The sequence below is a fragment of the Oryza glaberrima genome, chromosome 5, assembly GCF_000147395.1.
Source record: "Oryza glaberrima chromosome 5, OglaRS2, whole genome shotgun sequence".
In the NCBI taxonomy this organism is placed as follows: Eukaryota; Viridiplantae; Streptophyta; class Magnoliopsida; order Poales; family Poaceae; genus Oryza; species Oryza glaberrima.
In genome coordinates this window covers 20,800,966-20,823,448 of record NC_068330.1, presented here as the reverse complement: position 1 = coordinate 20,823,448, position 22,483 = coordinate 20,800,966, and the positions used below count along the sequence as shown (strand labels likewise).

At 43.8% G+C, this 22,483-nt stretch overlaps 3 protein-coding genes across 9 annotated transcripts; 2 read left to right on the top strand and 1 right to left on the bottom strand.

Moving 5' to 3' along the window:
- The first annotated feature begins 746 nt into the window (after positions 1-746).
- On the top strand, positions 747-4,280 carry LOC127773871 (protein PIN-LIKES 6-like). Its single transcript, XM_052300083.1, has 11 exons — positions 747-1,566; positions 1,721-1,800; positions 1,924-2,048; positions 2,140-2,261; positions 2,358-2,594; positions 2,707-2,781; positions 2,883-2,983; positions 3,107-3,159; positions 3,293-3,487; positions 3,591-3,712; positions 3,866-4,280. The coding sequence occupies exons 1-10, from the start codon at positions 1,366-1,368 to the stop codon at positions 3,710-3,712; spliced, it is 1,311 nt and encodes a 436-aa protein (XP_052156043.1). The 5' UTR covers positions 747-1,365; the 3' UTR covers positions 3,866-4,280.
- A 136-nt stretch (positions 4,281-4,416) lies between these two features.
- On the bottom strand, positions 4,417-8,875 carry LOC127773872 (pentatricopeptide repeat-containing protein At1g11900). 6 transcript variants are annotated; one of them, XM_052300089.1, is made up of 6 exons: positions 8,672-8,875; positions 6,633-8,274; positions 6,274-6,331; positions 6,121-6,197; positions 5,046-5,166; positions 4,417-4,917 (listed from the first exon to the last, which is right to left on the bottom strand). In XM_052300089.1, exons 1-2 carry the CDS (start codon positions 8,765-8,767, stop codon positions 7,201-7,203), a joined length of 1,170 nt encoding a protein of 389 aa, XP_052156049.1. In that variant the 5' UTR covers positions 8,768-8,875; the 3' UTR covers positions 4,417-4,917; positions 5,046-5,166; positions 6,121-6,197; positions 6,274-6,331; positions 6,633-7,200. The 6 variants fall into 6 exon arrangements, with proteins under 6 accessions (XP_052156049.1, XP_052156048.1, XP_052156046.1 ...); XM_052300088.1 differs by having other exon boundaries at positions 6,274-8,274; XM_052300086.1 differs by having other exon boundaries at positions 6,121-6,331.
- A 1,828-nt stretch (positions 8,876-10,703) lies between these two features.
- Positions 10,704-13,575, top strand: LOC127774984 (uncharacterized). Of its 2 annotated transcripts, none has more exons than XM_052301281.1 (6): positions 10,704-11,081; positions 11,197-11,334; positions 11,511-11,600; positions 11,686-11,871; positions 11,974-12,126; positions 12,275-13,575. In XM_052301281.1, the coding sequence occupies exons 1-6, from the start codon at positions 10,881-10,883 to the stop codon at positions 13,076-13,078; spliced, it is 1,572 nt and encodes a 523-aa protein (XP_052157241.1). In that variant the 5' UTR covers positions 10,704-10,880; the 3' UTR covers positions 13,079-13,575. The 2 variants fall into 2 exon arrangements, with proteins under 2 accessions (XP_052157241.1, XP_052157242.1); XM_052301282.1 differs by having other exon boundaries at positions 12,317-13,573.
- The last annotated feature ends 8,908 nt before the right edge of the window (positions 13,576-22,483 follow it).

Genomic DNA, 22,483 nt, shown 5'->3' with positions numbered 1-22,483 from the left:
CAAACCTTGGCCATCTATACATGTAAAACCATTTTTGGGTTGAACCCTTTAGACCTAGGTTTTAGGGGTTTGATTCTTTTATCTTTATATTTTAAAGCGATTCTGAAGATTTGTTAGAGTATATATATGAATAGGATTAATAGATAAGTGGATCGAACCTAACCGTTCTCATCGATTATCATGAAACATAATCACGCTACCAATATATACTTGTAGCGAAATAGTACCACACAATCTCGATAGGAAGATGATCAAACTGCAAATATAATCACGCTATCATTTGCAGTAGGAAGCAGGAGATGAAAAGAACAGATCTACTATAAGTTGAAAAATCATTCATTTTTCCAAGTTAAAGTCGATCGTGGCCGTGGTCGTCGCTCTCCTCGGCGACTTGATCTCGGAGTTCGCCGTTGGAGCAGCTCTTGGTTGAGGACATCTTAAAGTAGGAGTGCAAGCGGGTAGACCCACGGATCCACTAACCACTTGCGAAAGGTAAGTAAATTAACTAGGCCTATCTCTTTTCTTAAACTTGGGCCTACTTTCCTTTCCTGTATGGGCCTCAAATCCAGCTCCGCTGGATTTCGGCGGCCCACTCGTCTACTTCACGTCACGTCCTCCTCTCTCTGTCTCCCAACCAAGAACTCGTCCACGTCACGTGGGCCCCAAAAAAGTGACCGGGGATGTAGCTGGACCATGGGCCCCACGCGTCCGACGTGGCACGCTTCTCCTCTCGTCGCCGCCTCGTCTTCTCAACTTCCCTCGGCTCGCGGCGCCGTCGGCCGTGAATCCTCCGCCACCGCCGCCGCCGCCGCCGCCGACGACGAGCCCTACCACGATCGCCTCGCCGCGTTCCCGGGGAGATTCCGCCGCCGTCGGCTTCTTCCCCGTGCTCCCGCGGCGGCGTTTTGAGCTCTCTCTCCCCTGCGGGTTTTCCGCCCTTTTTGGGCACGGATGAGTGGGATCACATTGCGCGATCTCTAGCTCAAGTCTCGGATTTCCGGCGGTTGGTAGGCTCGTACTAAGCTGCCTAAATCTCGGATATCCTTTTTTTTTCTTTCTAATAATGCTGGATTAACCCTAAATTTCGGCGAGTTGGTATCCGATTCCTACGCTGATTGAGTGATTGGGTTGGATCCTGACACGGAAGGGGAAAGTGGTTGTACAAGTCGGGAGGAGGAGTTGGCCGTTTCGGGAACTGATTCCTTGCTATTTTTGGCTACAAGTTCGCCGCCCCGGGCAGCTGCTTGGCCGTCGCGACGCAGCCGCGTCTGTTCGATCAGTTCAGCTCGCGCGGTTTTAGGTGGGGAGGAATCCTGTTCGATTTCGCCGGTTGCTTGTGGTTTCGTGTCGGAGGCGGGGGCGGCGATGATGGGGAGGTCGGTGCTGGAGATGGTGGTGGCGGCGGCGCAGGGCGGCGGCGGCGCGGCGGGGGAGTCGGTGCTGGGCATGCTCAGGTACGCCGTGCTGCCCATCGCCAAGGTGTTCGTCGTCTGCTTCATGGGGTTCCTCATGGCGTCCAAGCGCGTCGGCGTGCTCAAGCCCAGCGGCCGCAAGCTTCTCAATGCGGTAAGGCGCCTAATTCAGTAGTTCTCACAACCATCATGGTGGCTCGCTAATTTTCAGAATATAATGGAATTCAGACTAGCTATGGGAACATCAGCAGAATTCAGGCTAGCTATGTTGATTTATCTTATGTCTTTTTTTTTTGTTATTTTTGCAGCTTGTGTTCTCTCTGCTCCTTCCTTGCCTAATATTTGCGCAGCTCGGGAGATCAATCACAATTGACAAGATCATGGAGTGGTAAGAAAGAACATAATAGTACTCATTTAGATGATTAGCCACAAGTTGTATCTTTCCCTTGGCGATATTTGGGGTCTTCTTGTGTCAAAGCATTTCAACATTACTCATGATGTTGCATTGCAGGTGGTTCATTCCAGCAAACATTGCTCTGGGTGCAGTCTCTGCATCTTTGGTTGGACTTATAGTGGCATTGATTGTACGGCCGCCTTATCCATACTTCAAGTTCACCATCACTCACATTGGAATAGGTTTGTACATTCCTCACGCCCTTATGAATATCGCTAGCTTCTGATTCATCACGCATTCTGCATTATATTTTTAACATTTCACTTAATGCAGGGAACATTGGAAATATACCACTTGTCCTTATCTCGGCATTATGTCGTGACCAATTAAATCCGTTTGGTGACTCGAACAAATGTACTCAAGATGGAAATGCATACTTATCATTTGGTCAATGGGTATGTCCAAATCCGTTTGTTTATGGAGTTGCACATCCCTTTTTAAAATGCTACTCCAAATACTTATCATATCTATTGGATTGTTTACCGGTGCAGGTTGGTGCCATTATTGTTTACACATATGTGTTCAAGATGCTTGCTCCACCCCCCGGGCAGACCTTTGACAGCTGCGATGAGGAGAGAGATAAACTTCCAATTAAGGCTCCTAATACCATGTCAAGTGTAGCGAAATATCCATCAAGTGCTCATGGCAATACACATGAGGAAGAGCCCCTGCTATCTATAGAGGAGGAGGAGGAGGAGGGGCAGGACGTTCATTCTTTAGGTTCAAAAGTAAGAAGTGGGCACAACATAATGCTAGTTCAGCATATTGGAAAAAAAATAGAGGCACTTCAGTAGTTGTTACCAAAATAACTAATAATACTCCATTTATGGCTTAATGCAGATAATGATTCCTATCAAGGGCATGGTTAGATTCCTACAAAAGAAGCAGCTCCTCCAACCACCAATCATTGCATCTGTAAGTGCTCGGTATATTTGGTTTTTGTCTCTTATCACTGCCGTAAAACAATACTTGCATTTTTCTCAATTATCTGAATGTTCCTTTGTGTCATGTAACAGGTTCTTGCAATTACTCTCGGTGTTGTGCCATTCTTGAAGAATTTGATCCTCACAGATGATGCGCCTCTATTCTTTTTAACAGATAGCTGTCTCATTCTTGGGTATTGACCTGTCTCATGACTTGTAGTTTCTTCTTGCAATATGCCTATAGTGTCTTGTAATAACAAATATGATTCGCATTTAAAAACCATCTCTTGCTAACAATGCTGTTTTATATATTTCAGGGAAGCTATGATTCCGTGCATTTTGCTTGCCGTTGGTGGCAATCTTGTTGACGGTAAGCTCATCTTGTATTCTCAAATCTCATTAGAACCGTGCTGCAATATGAAGTGTGCTTTTTTAGTACATTTATACTTCTGCAATTTATATGTTTATCTGAAGTCCATACTTGTGGTTTATTATGGTTTTAGGCCCTGGTGAAGGAAGTAGGAGACTTGGGGTTCGGACCACCGTCGCGATTATATTTGCACGCTTGATATTGGTTCCAATTGCTGGTATTGGCATCGTCTCATTTGCTGACAAGCTTGGATTTATTCCAAAAGGAGACAAGATGTTCAAGTTCGTCCTGTTACTGCAGCACTCTATGCCCACATCGGTACTATCAGGTACGAAAAAGTATAAGGATGACTGAGACATCATATTTGGCATGTTAATCAACCTTAGAGTATAATACAGTTGCAACACTAATCTGCTATTTTTTATGGGCAGGTGCTGTTGCAAACCTAAGAGGTTGTGGCAAGGAATCAGCTGCAATCTTGTTCTGGGTGCACATTTTTGCTGTCTTCTCCATGGCAGGATGGATTATCTTATATCTTACCATGCTGTTCTAGGTATTTGATTTTGAGCCCCCTCTGTGTGTGTGTGCCTGAATATGATGCTCCTCCTGGGTTAGCTGCTGTCGGCAGTACTGTGTCTGGTTGTACATTTTTCCGCTGTCCCTCGAGTTATTGTAGTTTATAATGTTTCATCTGATTCTTTTGTAGATACTAACTGCACTATGACATAATATGATATGTTCATGAAATACATGTTGCTGCAAAGTGCAAGGTGATTGGAAGTGCGACCCTGTTGGATTTTCCGGGCCGTGGACAATTGCGAGAGGCCTGCTATTGTATGTTTTGTTTGGTTAGCTGCTGAAAACAATAGATGAGGCAAAGGAATTGTGTCAGCACCTCTTGTACATTTGATCGTAAAATACAGGATATCTCCAACTAATAGAGAGCCTTGTATCCCCAAATTCTTTCTTTTGGTTAAGTAGGACCAGTAGATTGAAGTGCATTATGTAAGAGGAGATTTTTTTTTTCTAGAGAAGCGTACTGTGAATTTGAAATCCATGGCATATTTCTACAGAGGATAGCATGAAAGCACGTGGAAAAAACAAATAATCAACAGACGATAATAATTTGGACTAGGGAATAGGGATTGTCTACCCAACATTCGAATGTTGTTTAGGGCCACCTCGGTCAAGAATGGCTGGATTCTTCTTTGCCAAAACATTCGCATGTTCTTTTTGGCCCACAAAGCCGAATAAACAACTCAACAACACAACATACACAGCCCAGGCGAGAAAAACAACATTTTTTTTTCAGGAATAATGCTTCAAAACTAATGCCACTCCAATTTTAATGTACTCGAGCAATGCATCTATCTTTACATTGTTATCAGTAAGTAAAAGGGTGAGATGCTTGACTGAATATTGTAGGTAAAAATATAAAATGAAGGCTTATACTCCGTATGCTATCATCCCAAGAAAACATGAAAATTGTGGAAGCATGTTTGCAACTTATCAACAACGTCCTCCCTGGCGCTGCATTCAGGCACACGTCATGTCCATGGTTGGATGAAGCACCAACTTATCAACTTGTGGAAGATTTTTTTTTTTTTTTTGTCTTGTAGGAGTATACCTATTACTATCTTCGAGCTCGCTTGCTTCTTTCTCGATGTCAAATCTTGATGACTGGCAGCCAGCTGAGTGGTAAGCGAGCTTTGTCATGTCGATGTCGTCATCTAGCTAGCACTGTAGTTCATCCCTGACCTGTCAAACGATTCATGGAAATAGCACTCGGACACTTCAGAATTACTCACAAAGTCACAATAAACCATATCATCATTGTATAAATGTTCACATATACTTGTAGTATATACCATAATGCTCAAGCTGACCTTGTGAACTATGCCAGATATAGCGACCAGTCGACTCTTTATTTGCCTAGCACGCTCAAGATTGAGCATGCTGACTTCAGAGGTGAGCTCATCTAAAGCTAGGTATCTCCAATGTGGAAACCTGATGCAATCACAAATCAAGCATTTTTTTTCAGGAACTGCAGTCTGATAGAATAATGCTTGAAAACTAATGCCACTCCCATTTTAATGTACTCAAGAAATGCATTTATCTTCACATTGTTATCAGGAAGTAAAAGGGTGAGATGTTTGATTGAATATTGCAGGTAAAATAAATATATACCATCATCTCAAGAAAACATGAAAATTGTCGAAGCATGTTTGCGACTGAACAAAATTCAGGTTCAGATAAAAGGTAGAATTCGAAGGGATTGCCACTAGAGTTGTTGAAATATAGTAAAACCATTATTTCTGAAGCAGATATAAAACCACAAAAAAATGAAAAATATGTATTGAGAAATTTTGTGCAAGGTACTGATGCTGGACATCTATTTGAATATTAAAAGATCAGCTGATATAAAAATTCAGAACATGGTGCTAGAAAACAAAAAAAAAAGGAAAAAATCAGCAGGAATAAGAGAAACAGTAAAAAAAAGAGAGGACGAAGAAAAGGAAGAGGAAGAGCAACAGGAATTGGAAAAGATGAAGGCGGGGAAGTACCTAATCTGTGTATAGGGGGGAATCATGAATCAACCCCACATCTCTGGTAAAGAAAACTCTAATCAAATGCATATATGATTGCAGAAAAACACATAGACCATTTATTGGTTGATTTTTTGCATTTGCATGTTAACCATACAATATTATGCATCAAAACAAAAATGAAGCAGGGGAAAGAGTGAAATAGCCAGGAGCACAACTGAAAGTGTAATCTCTAAGCCACAAAAATTTAACACAGTCCATAAGCATACAAAACGAAAAGAGGATTGAACCGTACTAAAAACCTGTATAACCACCCTAATGCATATAAACAACAAAGCATGAGAAGGAAGAACTAGAGCACCGGTGAAACCTAGCTACTGGATTCAGAAGGGACGACAAGCTAGGGGGGCCTTACAGACAGAAGAAGTGCTACACCGACAAAAGCCTGGCCAAGCTCGACACCACTGGCCTCCAGTCATAGATTGCTGAAACCTGCAGAGGACAAGGAAGACAAAATCAACACAAAAATGACAGGAGGGATCAGGAAGCTCACCGCTGCAGGATCTACCGGCAACGAAATCGCCCCCATCACCTCTCCTCTCATGTAGCTTCCCCCCTCTCTCCATCTGGTGAAAAGAAAACAAAAAGGAGGAGGCGCAGTAACAAAGGGGGTTCGAATAAAAAAACAAAACAGGTGGAACCTCAATTTCTTTGCACGAATCTTGATATGCAATCCAACGATCCAAAAAACTAATAAAATGGGAGGAAAAATCGACAGAAATTTAGCCACTTCCTTTGGACTAACAGTTTACATGAGTACAAAATATTCTACTTGGCTGCATGGCAAAGTAGAGGACAATAAAAGAATGTGATCTATATTTAATTTGTTATATCTAGTGATCCACGACAAGGACCTAAACAACTTACTCAAGGCTCCAACTATTCTTCACGGCACTGAACATGAATGGCAATGCTGAAATTGAACTTGTAGAAGTGCAGAACAAGCAGAAATTGAACCAGTGAGTGCTGAACAAATCACAAGTCATTCACATGATAATCCAGTAGAAGCACATCACACATAATTCAATCAAGAATTAACTCTTCATTGGCTCAAGTTTGCGCTATGGTGGAACTATCTCAGATAAACAGTTCAGGTCTCATAAGCAAAGGACCTGTCTCTAGATAATCTCTTGCATCCGTGAAGATATAAATGAGAGAAGTGTGTTCCTGTCTCTTCAAATGCACATCAGCAAAAGCCTCCAACCATGATATTTCAAAGAGGTTTATGATTTATATTCTGGTTCTCTCGGCCTGATATCATTGTATGTGTTAGTAATCATCACTCTTTTGTAAGCCCATGTGATTATCTCATTGTTAATGAGATACATTCCCTGAAAAATTTCAACTTATCCCAGAATCTTTGGCTGAAACAGTGGATGAGCACAAGGCACATGCAAACGAAATATTCACACCTGGAAGATCATTGACAGTTTTCTTACTTGTTCTTGTTGATCTTTCTACCCTTGAACTTCTGCTTAAAATCTTCAGGGCCTAGTAATTCTGAAGCACTTGTTTTCATCTCTTCAGATAACTTTTGTGCAAGTTCAAACTGTCCAGCCTTCTTTAAGTCACTGATTAGGGCCCGGTAGACATAAATTGAAGGTTGATGTGACCTTTTCATCTGGTCAAACATTTCAAGGGCTTCAGTAATATGGCCAGCCCGCCCAAAAATATCAATCAGTGCAGTATATGTTCTTAAATCTGGATCGATGCCTCTCTCAACCATTTCTCTTGCGAAGATTTTGCACTGATCTAACCTTCCAAGCCTCCGCAAGCAGTTTATTACAGTATTGTATGTAACAATGTCAGGAGAATGGCCAAGTTCATCCATTAGCTTCACCTCCTGAAGCATTTGATCCACCCGACCAGCCTTTCCAAGCATGTCCAAAATGGTATTGAATGTGACAACATCTAACCCTCTTTGATCTTTCTTCAGTTCTTCAAATATGATCAAACATTTATCAATCTGTCCATATTTAGCCGTGGTGAAAACAATGCGATTCATCACTGTAGGATCTCTATCATGTGTAATTTCCATAACTTGTCTCACAAATTTAAGTATTAGTTCATAGTCATCCAACTTCTGAAGGGCCTTTGCAACATTTGTATAAGAAGTCAAGTCAGGAGCTATTTTGGAAAGCAGCAGGTACCTGAACACCTTGGCAAAAAGAACGAAGTTGTTCACTTCGCCTGTTTGCTCCAGCACCAAATTAAACGTACCCAATCCTACATGGATCTTCCTATCATGTAAATGTCGGAGAATCTGAACAGCATCAGGGAGGTTGCCTGATGTGCAGAGCTTCTCAACATAGGCAGTAGATGCTGAATCATCCAAAACACCAGCACCTGCATCGGTACAACAGTCCCGATTGAAAGCCTCAAGAACCTCATCATCATCCCCGTCTGCTGAACTAGACCATTGGTGGTACTGCACAGCCATGGTTGAAGCCGCTGAACTCGTCTGTGTAGACAAACTTTCATCAAGAAGCGAGGCACGCACCAGCTGTCTCTGTAGGCAAGACGAATAGAATTCAAATGAGCAATTTGAATGCCACAAAGCAAGGCATGTTACACTGTGCGAATGAACCTTAAAACAACACAAAGTAAATCATACGACAATCCCCAAATGCTTAAACATGGCTCAAACTTTACAAATCCACTATGCAAGCTCTCACGAGCCACCAAGACACCAAGATCTCCAGGTTAACTCAGGGATAACTAATGGGAGACAAATTCCTAACTTAATCACACAGTAACCCCATTCTCTACAAATTCCAATCGTCCAAATTGCAATCTCCCTTCACAACGAGGCCTCGGAATCACCCATGCATAAACCTCGGGCAGTCGGGCTCAGCTAGGTTCAATCCACCGAACAAATATTTCTTTAAAAAGAGGCAAGAGATTACCGGACCCGAGCGGAGCGCTGGTGAGGCGGCGGCGGCGGCGGCGGCCAGCGAGCGTCGGAGGAGCAGCGCCGCGGCGGCCGGGGAGAAGCGCCGCATCTTACGCTCGGCGCCCCCCACTTCCTACTACCGCCGGCCGGGGCGCGCCGGGACGGGACGGGAGGGCATCCGCACGGAGCCGCCGCTTCGGCCGGCGCGGGGTTTGGGGCGAGGGTTTTTGGGGGCGGACGGCGCGCGCGGCAGGTGTTCGAGGAAATGCCTCTCCGGGGATTTACGGCTTCGCGGCTCGCGGGGACGGGGAGCCCTGCCGAGGACCGTCGCAGAAAGGCCGAAATGACGCCACGTATGGCCAAACTGAACTGCCCCGGACCAGGAGACCTGTGAGCCTCTGAAATATGCACGAATTTTGAAGCGTAAATAATCGCCAAATATTTATAACTAACTTCAAATTAAAAAGACAAATTTAATTTTTAAGTTGTTTTTTTTACGATTACGCAACAGATATATACACACCACTACGCACGTAACACCACACTAACACCCCTACAAATGCACCTTGTAGCATATGCTCAAAGAGACAGAAACCAGCAGCATACATCCGATGTCACTAAACCTCTTACAGTACATAATATTTATTTATGGGCATCAGAATGTGAATCCTCATAGATGGAGTCATAATCATGCATCCACAACTTATGGTTGTGTTCGGAACATATTTCTAACATGCGAAAAACGGAACGGTCCATTAGCGGGTGATTAATTAAGTATTAGATTTTCTTTTTTCAAAAATGGATCAAATATGATTTTTTTAAGCAACTTTCATAAAAAACTTTTTGCAAAAAAAAACGTACCGTTTTGCAATTTGAAAAGCGTGCACATGGTACACGAAGGAGGTGAGTTGGGAATGTTCTTTTGGAGGGGTTGGGAATCCCTCCCACGGAAGCGATAGATTAACACATTATTAATGAAGAATTAGCTATAGAAAACTTAAAAAATGAATTAATATGATTTTTTTTATTTAAAGCGTGCACGTGAAATGCGTATGTTTACTACCAGATTAAAAAACGTGCACGTGAAAAACGAAGAATATGAGTTGAGAACTCATGGGAAAGAAGTAAAGAACACAGCCTAAGAGCAGGTACAATAGCCGACTATTAGCCAGCTACAAACATATTTTAATGAGATAAAAGATGAAAGAGAATAGTAGCGGGTTACAGATATGTAGCCAGCTGCAGTACAGACTCCAAGACGTAATGTGTTTATGATAGATGGAATCATGTATTAATAATATAGTAAGCAACTATTTTATGAATTGGCTATAGATGAATCGGAGCTATTAGTAGGTTATACTATTAAACTTGCTCTAATGATTTCCTCAAGTTGTTTAATTTTTGAGTAAATTTCACAAAACTACACGTTTTGTGGTCCAAGTTGCAGAAAACCATATACATTTTGACACTTGGCACTTAAGTACATATATTTTGGTTGTGTAGTTTCACAAAACCACACTATCGATGAATTGATTCACTCGCGAGATGACGTGGATGTTTCACCTAGGACGAGGACATGGCATCCTATTACTAGCCATCACACGAAATTAATAGAATGCCACATCCCCATCCTAGATGGAACAACCACGTCATCTCATGGGTGAATCCATTCATCAATAGTGTGGTTTTGTGAAACTAAACTACTAAAATATATATACTTAAGTGCCAAGTGTCAAAATATGTGTAGTTTTCTGCGACTTGAACCATAAAACATGTAGTTTTGTGAAATTTACTCTTAATTTTTTTTACCCAAACCAGCATATATACCATCAGGAACGTGATCCTCTAACGTACTGCTCCCTAACTTTGAGAGGATGACATGTGGGCCCCACAGCTGATGGACCCACATATCAGCCACCCACGTAGGAGGGCAGTACGTCGGAGGAGCCTCTTCCGTGCAAAATGCCTAGAGAGAGCGAGCTGCGATCCAACGGGAAGCGCGCGGCCTCAAAACGCGGGCGAAGCAACGGCCATGGGAATGCCATGCCATCCACTGCTTGCGCGCGGTGGCGCGGAGACGGAAGGCGGCCATGGGAGGAGCGCGCGCCACCTGACCTAAGGCAGGAGGAGGAGGACGACGCCAATCCAAGGACGGCGAAGCCGAGAGCGGGCAAAGCGCCCCGTCGATCGCTCGAGTTCCCCCGTCCCCCGGCCCGCCGGCCATGGCGTACCGGAGGAAGCATGGGATCCAGAGGTCGGCCACCTTCGTGGAGGACCACCGCCAGCAGCCGCCGCAGCCGGGGGACACCTCCTCGCCGGCCATCGCGTCGCCGCGCGCCACCCGGTTCGCCGACGACAGCCGCCGCCCCGACCGCTCCCTCGCCGCCGCCTCCTCGTCTCCCCAGCCCGACGGCTCCACCCCGGTGCGCTGCTCCGATACAAAACTAAATTTGAGAAAATTCGTCTGAATTTGTGAATCAATTTGAGAAAAAATCGATGTGAAATTTTGTGAAACAGTATGCTACTCAACAATTGCAGGATCCTGTCACTCAGCTGTACACATCGGCGCGCGGCGCGAAGGGAAATGAGACGAAGCACGGATTCTGGGGAGTGTTGGCACAGCAAGCCATAGTGATGCTCGACGAAAACGGCGGCACGGATGATAATCACTCTGTGGTAAAGAGCTCTGGAACAACAAGAACATCACCCGATTAGCAAGCTGATGGAGCAGCAAATTAAATCGATTCTTTGTTTGCAAATTCAGGCTTAATTCAGACAACTTTGACATTTTCCGTTTGCTTGTTCAGTCTGATCAGTGATCAGTCTAACCTGTTTCTGAATATGGATTTCAGACATCGCAATCTCGTTGGTCCTACGACCGGGTCCGGAAGCCCGAGAACCCTCCCTTGGACATTGGATGCAAGATCAAGACCGCCCTCGAGGTCGCATTCTCTTCAAGATTAGCATTCAGAGATTTTATGAATGCCATGATCAATATTGTAATTTTATTTTATTTTATTTTTGTAGGAGGGCCTGACGAAGGTGGAGGGTAGCAGCAGGACGGGCGACGGCGTCCATGGCCGTAAGCTGCACATCAGGAGGAAGGCTTGCAGCATGGACCTCCGCAACAGCAGCATGGGATTGTCCAGCCCGGAGGCCATGTCGCCGACGATGTCGGACACGGAGTCGCCGCAGATCAAGGCTTCTCGCGACGTAAGGTGCCCTCCTCTTTTGTTGCCGTTCCGGAGGTGGATTTGCGACTGCGCTCTCTGAATTTCATGGTGTGCTTGTGGTGGTGGCGGCGGCGGTGATCAGGTGGCGAGCGCCATGGCGGCCAAGGTGAAGCTGCTGCAGCGGGAGCTGAAGACAGTGAAGGCCGACATGGCCTTCTCCAGGGAGCGGTGCGCGCAGCTGGAGGAGGAGAACCGCATGCTCCGGGACGGCAAGCACGACGCCGACGAGGACCTGGTAAAAATATTTGCAATTAAATTTATTATTTTTTTTGTTATAATTTATAGAAGTTGAATTTAAATTTATATGTTTGTAGAGATATATTACATATTGATCTATCTTATTATTTTTTTAAAAAAATTATAACTATTTAGTTGACATACAGAACGGATATACGTCCAATCCGTCTCCCCATGATCCCATGCAGATACGGCAGCAGCTGGAGACGCTGCTGGCGGAGAAGGCGCGGCTGGCGAACGAGAACACGGTGTACGCCAGGGAGAACCGGTTCCTCCGGGAGATCGTCGAATTCCACCAGCTCAACATGCAGGACGTGGTCGACCTCGACGACGAGGACATGGCCGGCGACGGCGACGGCGAGGAGGGAGACGACGACCATCAGCAGTACGGGTGTCATCTCCGGGCGCACGAGGCGGCGCACGGCTTGTGGGCCGGCGGCGGCCTGGGCACGCCGCCGCAGTCGCCGTTGGGCCACGCCGGCAGGATGGGGATGTCGAGGTCGAACAGCCGCGCCGCCGAGTCGCCCACCATGCGCCGGAGCTTGAAGGAAGAAAACGTCGATGAGCCGGAGACGCCGCCCACTCGCCGGTGCTTGAAGGATCAAGAACCCGACGTTGATGCGCCGCCAGAGACGCCGCCCACTCGCCGGAGCCTGAAGGAAAAAGCCGACGTTGATGCGCCGCCAGAGACGCCACCCACTCGCCGGAGCTTGAAGGAAGCCGACGTCGACGAGCCAGATACGCCGCCCAATCGACGGAGCATAAAAGAAGATGCCGATGATGCGCCAGAGACGCCGACGACCAAGCAAGACATTGGTTCGCCGGAGACGGCGACGACGCCTGCACGCCGGAGCTCCAATGACGATCTTGGTGCAGCAGAGACGACGACCCCAACTCGCCGGAGCTTCAAGGACGATAATGGCGTGACAGAGATGAAGAACGAGCATTGACGAAAGGCATCTTGTGATCGCTCTGAAACTGTTGTGTGCATGTAGAGAGTTTATTGTGCCTATTAATTTTTTGGGTCATTTTGTTGCATGTAATTCCTAGCACACGTAATTATCTCACCCCATATGTTAATTGTGAAAATAAAGCACCTCCTGCTTTGGGCCATTATCTCACTCCATATAACCAATCTTGCTGTCCCTTGAGATCATCAGTAATTATACTTTTTCCTAGGATTTGAATATAGGAGTTCAGTTTAAATAAAGAATGAAATGTTCAAGTTATTTAGGTGTTCTGCAACATGGAAAAATGTATGATTGAGAAGATGTAAGGGATTGGATGTCATGGCCGAGGAATTACAGAAAATCTCAGGAATGTCAAGGGAAATATATATTAGCGTGGAAAGAAGAGGAGAGGCAGTGAGACTTTGCTTTAGACTTCGCAAAGGAAATGTAAACATTAGGCATAGGATTTTGAAAGCCATTCTACAATCCAAGGGTCATGGAAAATAAAATTTTCATATCAAACTTCAATACTCGAAAAATTCTTAAAGAAAACCTTCATTTGAAACAAGTCCTGCTAATGTTCATTTATTCAGCACTCTTGGCAGAAAACAGCTATCAGGAGACGACCCAAGGCATCAACGGTAGAGTTCACAATGTCACTGGGGATGGCAAACTCCAGTACCGCGGTGACTAGCTCAATTTGTACAGTAGAGAAAAAAAAACACAACAACAACAACAACAAATATTTTCGTCATGATCAGATCCTGGGGAGAAATGGGTACACAATTGACAAGCAACACCCACTTTGTGTAATTAAACAGATTCCAGATACACATTATTCATCCAATATTCAAAAGTTGTAAACAAAAACATAAGCCCAGCTTCCCATTATACACGGAAACTAACAGGAGTAATTCTGGGCATTTGAAATAACTTCATCAACATCCAGGCTAGATATTGTTGATCAATATCCTACAACATGAAGGGTAAGGATATAGTCAGCATTACCACGGCAACAAATAAAAAAATATGTAACCAATGCACACATAAACTGTTATCTTTTCCATTGTTAGATAAGTGACGCAATACACAAATATCACAAAATTCAGTGGAGCATTTTCTTTAAGAAAAAGATAATACACATTCTTTTTTCAGATCAGAGCATATTCCAAAAAATTCTGCCAATAGATGAGATGTATCTGTCTAATAGAAGTTGAGATTTCCTTCACCATGATCAGCCAAATATTGGCACGGCCTATTTAATACTAGTAACTAGCTCTACTGTATATTCAATATTCTGAGGAAGATTTCAAATATAGTACCCACCCATATGCTGCAGATACAAAACGCAATGGGGACTTAATACATTCAATCACATTAAAGGTAATTTGGCAACATAAATATTATGGCTAGTAGTGTGATTCCAGCATCAGCAATTGATCAGAATGCAAGGGGACACAAGAAAAATGGTTCCATAAAGCAAATACTATTAAGTCTTAGCTTTGAAAAACAGTGGTTTGAGCATTGTGACCAAACAACAGCAAGCTGGAGTGGTACTGGTAACATTAAATCAAAGAATTGCCATGATCACCAGTGTTATTCATGGTTCATGCATAGAAGGTTTGTTGCACATTAAGGGCAACAATATTTAGTCACAAGATAGCAAAAAAGAAAAACAAGAAGAATATAGAACAAAGACCATGTTGCAATTCCTCTAGTTGTTGTGTTAGTGATCCATGTTCTGACTTCTGAGTCTTTTTTATTTCTTGTAGAAATTAGGTAATTTCCTTACCCAGCTATGAAAACCAAGCCCATAACAGTGATACAGAGTTCAAACAGAAAAAGAAACACAGGCCGACAACCACCAGTACTGCACAAAAACAAAAAAGCACCTAAAGGACGAGTGGTAATATGTTAACACTGGGGATACCAGCTCTCGAATATACTTCAGCGACCAAATAAACAGTAACACGCCACTTCTGAGCCTTTATTGGAGTGAGTTGGTAGAATCCTGCAAGGGTTTTGGAGACTGGGGAGAAAACTAAGCAGCAACCTAGACTGTAGTTATAACAATATTCATTAAGTTTGGAAAAGGCAGATTGGTGAAGCAAAGCTTGATCAGGTTTCATCACAACGACTGGATAGCAACACAGCTTAAAAGGCTCTCCTAACCACAAAACATCATCACCCCACTCTGAAAACCCAACCAAACGTCTTTTTTTTTTCTGAAATTTCGTACCAACATACAACGGAAGAACCTGAGCAGTGTCATCAGCAGTATGAAGTAGTTATTCCCACTGAAATGAAATCAATTTAACATCATCGCAGTATCAAGTCTAACATGATCACAGAGTCTGTACTAACCATAACAATCCATCAGTGGAATCCTCACTAGAAATGTGCAAATTTCCAGCAGGAGCGGCCCGATAATTGAGATTTTCCAGCCACAGACCTAAGATTACCACCCTAAATCTTCTAATCGATGCGCATAAGGCACTCGCTGTAACCTAACCACATTCCCAAATCGAACCCAAACCCTAGAATCCCGCATCCCAACACCAATCCCATCACATAAGCCGTGCCCCGCGAGAAAACCCAAAGAGAGACCACAGCACAAGCTCCAGCGGCATGGGTTCAGATCCGCACCTAGTTGTTCTCGGAGGAGGCCTGATGGAGGAGCACCTTGTCCCGGCGGGCCATGGCCATGTCCCAATTGTCGTTCCCGATGTGCTTCGGCTGCATCCATCCAAACGAAACCAAACCATGCGAAAGGTCGTCAGAACGCGAGGGGTTCCCGGATCAGGTGGAGGCGGAGGCGGAGGCGGAGGCGGAGGCGGAGGCGGAAGGGAGAGGAGGAGGAGGCGCGTACCCTGCCATGCGCGGCCCTGTGGATGTAGTACTGCGCGTTCCCCATGATGCAGAGCATGCCGCCGATGATTCCCAGCGGCAGCATCGCCTCCAGCCAGTGAAGCCGCGCCATCGGGATCCGGGCGGCGAGGTGGCGGCTTCTCAGATCGAACCGGCGGGCGGCGGCGGCGGCGGTGATGCGACGGCGAGATTCCCCCGAGCCTAGCTTGCTATCCACCAGAAGCGGTTGGGACCTGCGTCGTGGAGGCCGACGGGGTGGTGCTCGACTTGTGGGTGTAGAGTAATGGGCCGTATCTTCTGGGCCTTGGATGGGCCGCGATTCCCACTTTAGGCCTTCATTGGAATAAGTTCGATTTAGGTTTCTCAAGTTATTGTCCAGTTTGATTTTGGTCCTTAAAGCAAAAACCAGATACAACTCATCTCTCAACTTACAAAACCAGTCCAAACGAGGTCCCTCGGTAGTATTATCTCCTATTTCGGCTGACGTGGTGCCTATATGGCTTATTCGACTAGTTCTTCATCTCACGTGACAATGACATGGTGTTTATGTGGCAATTTGATCTGAAAAATAATAAAAAAAACTATGGACTCACGTGTCAGTTAAAAAAATTAAAATTGATGGGGCCCACGTGGAGCCTGTACGTCATTCTCACTCCCTCCTCTTCTCTCTCCTCTCTCCGAACGGTCTTCTTCGTCCCCTCTCCTCTCTCTCTCCATCGTCTTTTATTTCTGACAGTTTAAAGGGTAAAACTATGTTAGAATTTTATTTTTTATGATTAAAGTATAATAAATTTGAAAATAAAATTTTACACATAGGTGCATACTATTTAAAGTATGTATATAAAATTTTCTATGATATTTGTTAGTTTGTGGGTATTAATAAATATACATGAAAAGATTGTGTGTATAAGAGCAAGATCAATAATGGGCGATGGCTGCCGGCAGTAAAAAAGAACACGTCAACAGCGGAGACAGAAAAAGCTAATACGTACATGTCAGGGTTACAGATAAGGCATACCTCATATCCTACGACTTATGGAATATACCGACAGTGTATACCTTCACGTACACGGATCATCCCTATGAATGTCATAAAGAATATGTTCCAAATTATGGAAAATATCCCTACGAGTCAAGCGATTTCTAAAGTCCTATTCGGAAGGGATAGAATTTCTATTTTATCGTACCAGATCAAATATCCTCAGGTATTTCTTGGGGGTCAAGATGATTCACGGTATAAAAGGGACCCCCAGGGGGGATGAAAGGCATACAATTCAATCGCCAACATACCCACCATAGTTTACGAAGCCGGAGTACGCGGAACCAAGTCGCCGGGAGATCTCGTCAAAACCCTCGACTACAATCTCGTCAGTATCGTCTGATTCGATTACTCTCTTTGTAATCTGTTCTCATCATCATAAATCCCATATAAATTGGACTAGGGCTATTACCCGTTAGGGGGCCTAAACCAGTATAATCATTGTCTTTTATCTGCTTGATGTCGTACTACGTAGACCCTCGTTCCAACGTACCCTAATACTCAACTCATCTGATCCACGAGTATCACTCATCGATAGTACAGCAGCCGGCTATATGCACAAACTTCAATGGATTAATATATCATTTTTTTTTCATTTGGCATCTCGCGTCACATCCTGCTCCCGCCGTCATTGCTTCGTCTTGCTCTTTTGTATTGTTTCTTTCGCCTTGGAGCTCGTGTGTAGTCGGCAACTAATTAGTCGCCGGCTCACACCCTGTTCCCTATCCTGATCGTCAATAACGTCAGTGTGGATGCACTATCACTAGCTAAAATGGTTTATTGTATCTGCTCTAAGAGAAATACCTTCCTCAAATGTAGGAGTAGCATTTACATTTAGGTTATCAACGCCCAAGTGGGAGCAGGGACTGGACTGAAGCGGAGGTGGTAGGTTGGGGATTCGGCCGGGTGGATGACAAGGTCGCCTGGATTTGTGCCGAAAAGTCACCACCCGCCAGGCCACCATGACGCCGCCGAAGCGAGAGCCGAGCTCGAAAAGCCGAAGCAGCGGCAGACACGGTGGGGACGGCGGAGATGACGCTTTTGTCTTGGGAGTCAGTCTGCTTCGCCTCTGCTACAACAAGCTGCGTGGGCGTCGCAGGCAAAAAAGCAACCAAACCAAACCTATCGAGGATCTCCATCTCCACTGCTTTTTTCACAACTCCTCTACAGCGTCACCGTTTCTCTTTTTCCTAGCCTGGTAGTACGAGGCTGGGGCAGCTAGCCGCTAGCGGGAGAGTGATTGCATCAGCAACACCCCCCCGCTTTTCCCAACTGCTACGCCCACATGTACACCCGTACACGTATATAGAATTAAATTTGAAAATATACCGTTCATTCAATTTTTTTTCTCAGAAATATTTGGGATGTAAATTTTTTTACGGAAATATACTGTTGATCTCACACAACCATTGCACAGAAATAACATAGACGTGACGTCGCGGGCGGTATCACGTGGTGAAAATGCGAGACCGCGTGGTCTCGCAGAATAGAAGAGTGAGACCGAACAGTCTCACCAAATCGAACAGCGACACTATCCAACAGCTCCATTTGATTAGTGATTAATTACTCAATTAACAATTAATTAATAATAATTAGTAATTAATCACTAATTAGGATAATTAATCGCTAATTAAATCGGCATGGCATCGGTATCGCTTATTGCATCAGCGAGACCGAACGGTCTCGCGCCACGCGGTCTCGCGCTTTCACCGCGTGATACTGCCCATAACGTTATTCCCATGTCATTTTCGCGCAACGGTTATGCAAGACCGACGATATATTTCTGAAAAAAGTTTTGCATCTCGAATATTTTTGAGAAAAAAAATTAAATAAACAATATATTTTCAAATTTAATTACACGTACATACTCATGGCTCCCCCGACACTTGCTGCCGCTAAAAAACGCAGGACATCCAATGCCGGTGCACGTAGGAGTACTCGTGCGGCAGCGGCACGTGCAGGTGACGACGCGTCCACGCGCGAACGTGCGCGAGAAACCCAGTCCGAAAAGGAAAAAAAAAAATATTTGCGAGCTCCGGTGATCCGTGGGTTTGCGCATGTGGGCGTCCCCGGTTTCCGATGTACGGAAACCGGGTTTTAGAATCAGGGATGATGGTGGGGGGGTTTTTGTCGTGGCGCTCGGTCGGTGGGTCGGTGGGTTGCCATGCACGGCGCGCGCGTGTCGACTGGCCGGGGTGCGATTTGCGATTCGCTCTTGGACTCGCATGATCCGATGATATTATGATCCCCAGTGCCCCTGTGCTATGAACTCTCCTGCAAGTGAGGCTTTAGGACTAGAGAAGACGTTGATGCAATGATGATGTTTAGTGTTTAGGAGTTGGGTGGTGTTTAGAGTACATGGACTAAATACCATATGATTAACACTAATTAGAAATATTAAACATAGACTAATAATAAAACTAATTGCATAAATGAGAACTAATTCACGAGATAATTTTTTAAGCCTAATTAATTCATAATTAGCACATGTTTACTATAGCATCACATAGACTAATCATGAATTAATTAGGCTTAATAAACCCGTCTCGCAAATTAGTCCAGAATAATCTACATTTAATACTTCTAATTAGTATTTAAACATCAGATGTGACAGGGACTAAAATTTAGTTCTATTTTAGTCCCTAGATCCATACAGACCCTTAGTTACAGCATCTCCGTGAAAAGCTAAAAACATATCCCTAAAACTAAATTTTAATGGTTAGAAAATCTGGACTCCAACAGATACCCAAAATCGTTCTCAAATGTACCTCATGCCAAAAACCAGTTGCAAAGCGAGCCAGAATTGAAGCAACTCGATCGATGCTCCCAATCCAACTCCCACGTGAAAATTTTTTTAACTGTCGCGTGAAATTTCTCGTCAGGTTGTCATCGGCTTATCCTCGTTCATTGTGGCCGCTATTGCCCAACCTCGCTATCCGTTCAAGGTAAGGGCAGTCGTCAGTCATCCTCTCCGTTGTTGGTCGTCACTGCTTCCTTCTCCAGCTGTACTGCTTCCACCGCTCCGCTGCAAGATGTTGCCGCTCCTTTCGTTGGCTGTTTTCGCCCTCTCCACTGCAGGGCGCACCTATCTCTCCACCGCAGGAACCGTCTTCACCTCCTTTGTCAGTGTGGCCTCAACTCTACATAACGCCAGCCAGTATGAGGCCAAACTTGGTAGTACAAGTCAATTGATTGTCTTGTGTTTGATGCAATCTCACCTGGTAATGCTTGACATTACAATAGTTTTCAGGACAATTTTCACATGTTAATAATAAAAATACAGAACTGAGTGAATAATAATCAGATTGGTTAAGGCGTATAGTGTACATATTGATAGTGTAAGTTGAGCGACAATAATAGAAGCGACGTATGGCAACTAATAGACAATAACGCAGAAGGCAGCGGTCAGCCAACAAATGGTGACGTAGAACCACGGATGCGACGGTCCCACTAACTGCCTACATGGCCAACAACCAAAATATTAGGATCTAGAAATGGGAAAACTGTAGAAGGAGAGAGTAATTTTTTGGGCATGCTTTCTTTGGCCCTAATCTATCTACTTGTTCAATACAATTGTAACTTATTACCTCTATCTTAAAATAATTTTAATAGTTATTTTTAAGCTATATCTTGGATATAACCTTGGTTCCTTGTCTAGTAAATACGGAGATAGAAGTTGTTGAAAGTTAACGCTATAGGAAAAAAAAAGAATTGATTATAATTCATATTCGTGAGTTGTGCTTCCAAAGATTGAGATTATTACATATTTTTTCTTAACATCCATAAGTCTTTTTCTCTTAGAGTTGGATAATCATATCTCAGTGAGTTCTACGAATACTCGATCTATATTACTCCGTTGTACAATTTATAACAACACTCTACGTATGTCTTGTAGCAATGTACGTATGGGGTCGCTGTAGTACAATCGTAGGCGCTCACAACACGCACACGCTTAAGATTAGACCGACATATCTTGAAATTAATAAAGTCACCGGACTCACCACGAGCGCATCGATATCGACAGATACGCCATCTATCACTGAAAGAATAATTAGCCGTAAATACGAGTACTGTGTCACTTAAACAGGCGTCTACACACGTTGATAGAGACATATCATAAAAGTACTACACAGGACATCATCGTGATCCATGCGACGAATTCCACAGTAAATGATCTACTCTAGAATTGATTGTTGACTTTTAGGGCCTCGATGTGTCGCAGATCGATCGACAGTGGGTCAGCTGCAACGCTCTCAAACCAGCTGGGTCAGTCTCTGTGAGGAACACGTGACAAAGAAGTGGTACCACAATTACACACACACATGCATGATAATTTGGCATTAAATCTAATTCTCTGTCGATCACCAACCATGTATATATCGTGTTAGGTTGCAGATTCCTAATTGGCCATTGACACCTTATTAAAAATCATGAGATGGTGTGCTTAGTTAACATCAGCTCAGGCTTAATCGACGGACTGTCTTTTGCTCCGGCCAACGTCATCTCGATCGAGACAATTCAGATGCATCTCACAATGTACGAAAAAAATGACCTTAAGATAATGATTGTACTTGTAAAGTGAGCCATATACATTGTGAAAAGTAGCATTAGCTTAGGGTGTACCTTATGCTTAAGTTCTACTACAAGCAAAAAGAAAATATTTTTTCTCTCTCATTCACTTCATGAACAAGAGATGAAACAATTATTTTTTCATTCTATGTGGGCCATCTTGTGGCTAAATTCTAACCATAGCATTGTGGGTATGGCTATAACAATGGCTCACTATTTATAGGGCCCACCTTAAGATTACACTACACCACAAATATTGAGGATGCCTGGTAGAATTAGTAGAAGCCAGTTGGATCGCTAACCAAATCAAAGGTTGGAACTGAAAAAGAGGAGAGAAAAAAAATCAGAATAAATATGTGATATCATTTCCTGACACGAGCCAGCTGACAGCCTTATAATTCAGTTCAATAATTTTGGCTGGTTATACAGCCTTGCATGCTCCACCGGTTTATGTTTTGCCTGTGGTTTTCGTTACGCGAACGATAAACTCCAAAATGGTACTCTGTATTTTTTTTTTAGATAATGGTACTCTGTATTGAATTGGTCGATTGCTACTCCATGTTTGAAAATGATGCTGCCCATTGCCATCATACATTGGTCACTCTCCATCGGTTTGAAGAAGCATTTTTTAGGCCGTGCCAAATTTCAAATTTGTCCGAGCTTGTAATTATTATCTCATTATTTTATTGAAAAGGTAATGTTGGAACTCTCTTGTGCACATAAAATACTTCATTATTTAATTTTATCGGACAAAAAAAGAAACCTTAAAAGTTAACTTGAAAAAACGAATTTTTATCAAAACAATATTTAAAAGAACAAAATAGACATGTCCATATATAATAGTATATGTCATATATTGACACATAACATGACACTAATATTTATGGGCATGTTCAAATTGATGCTATTTTTAACCATATCATTTTTTT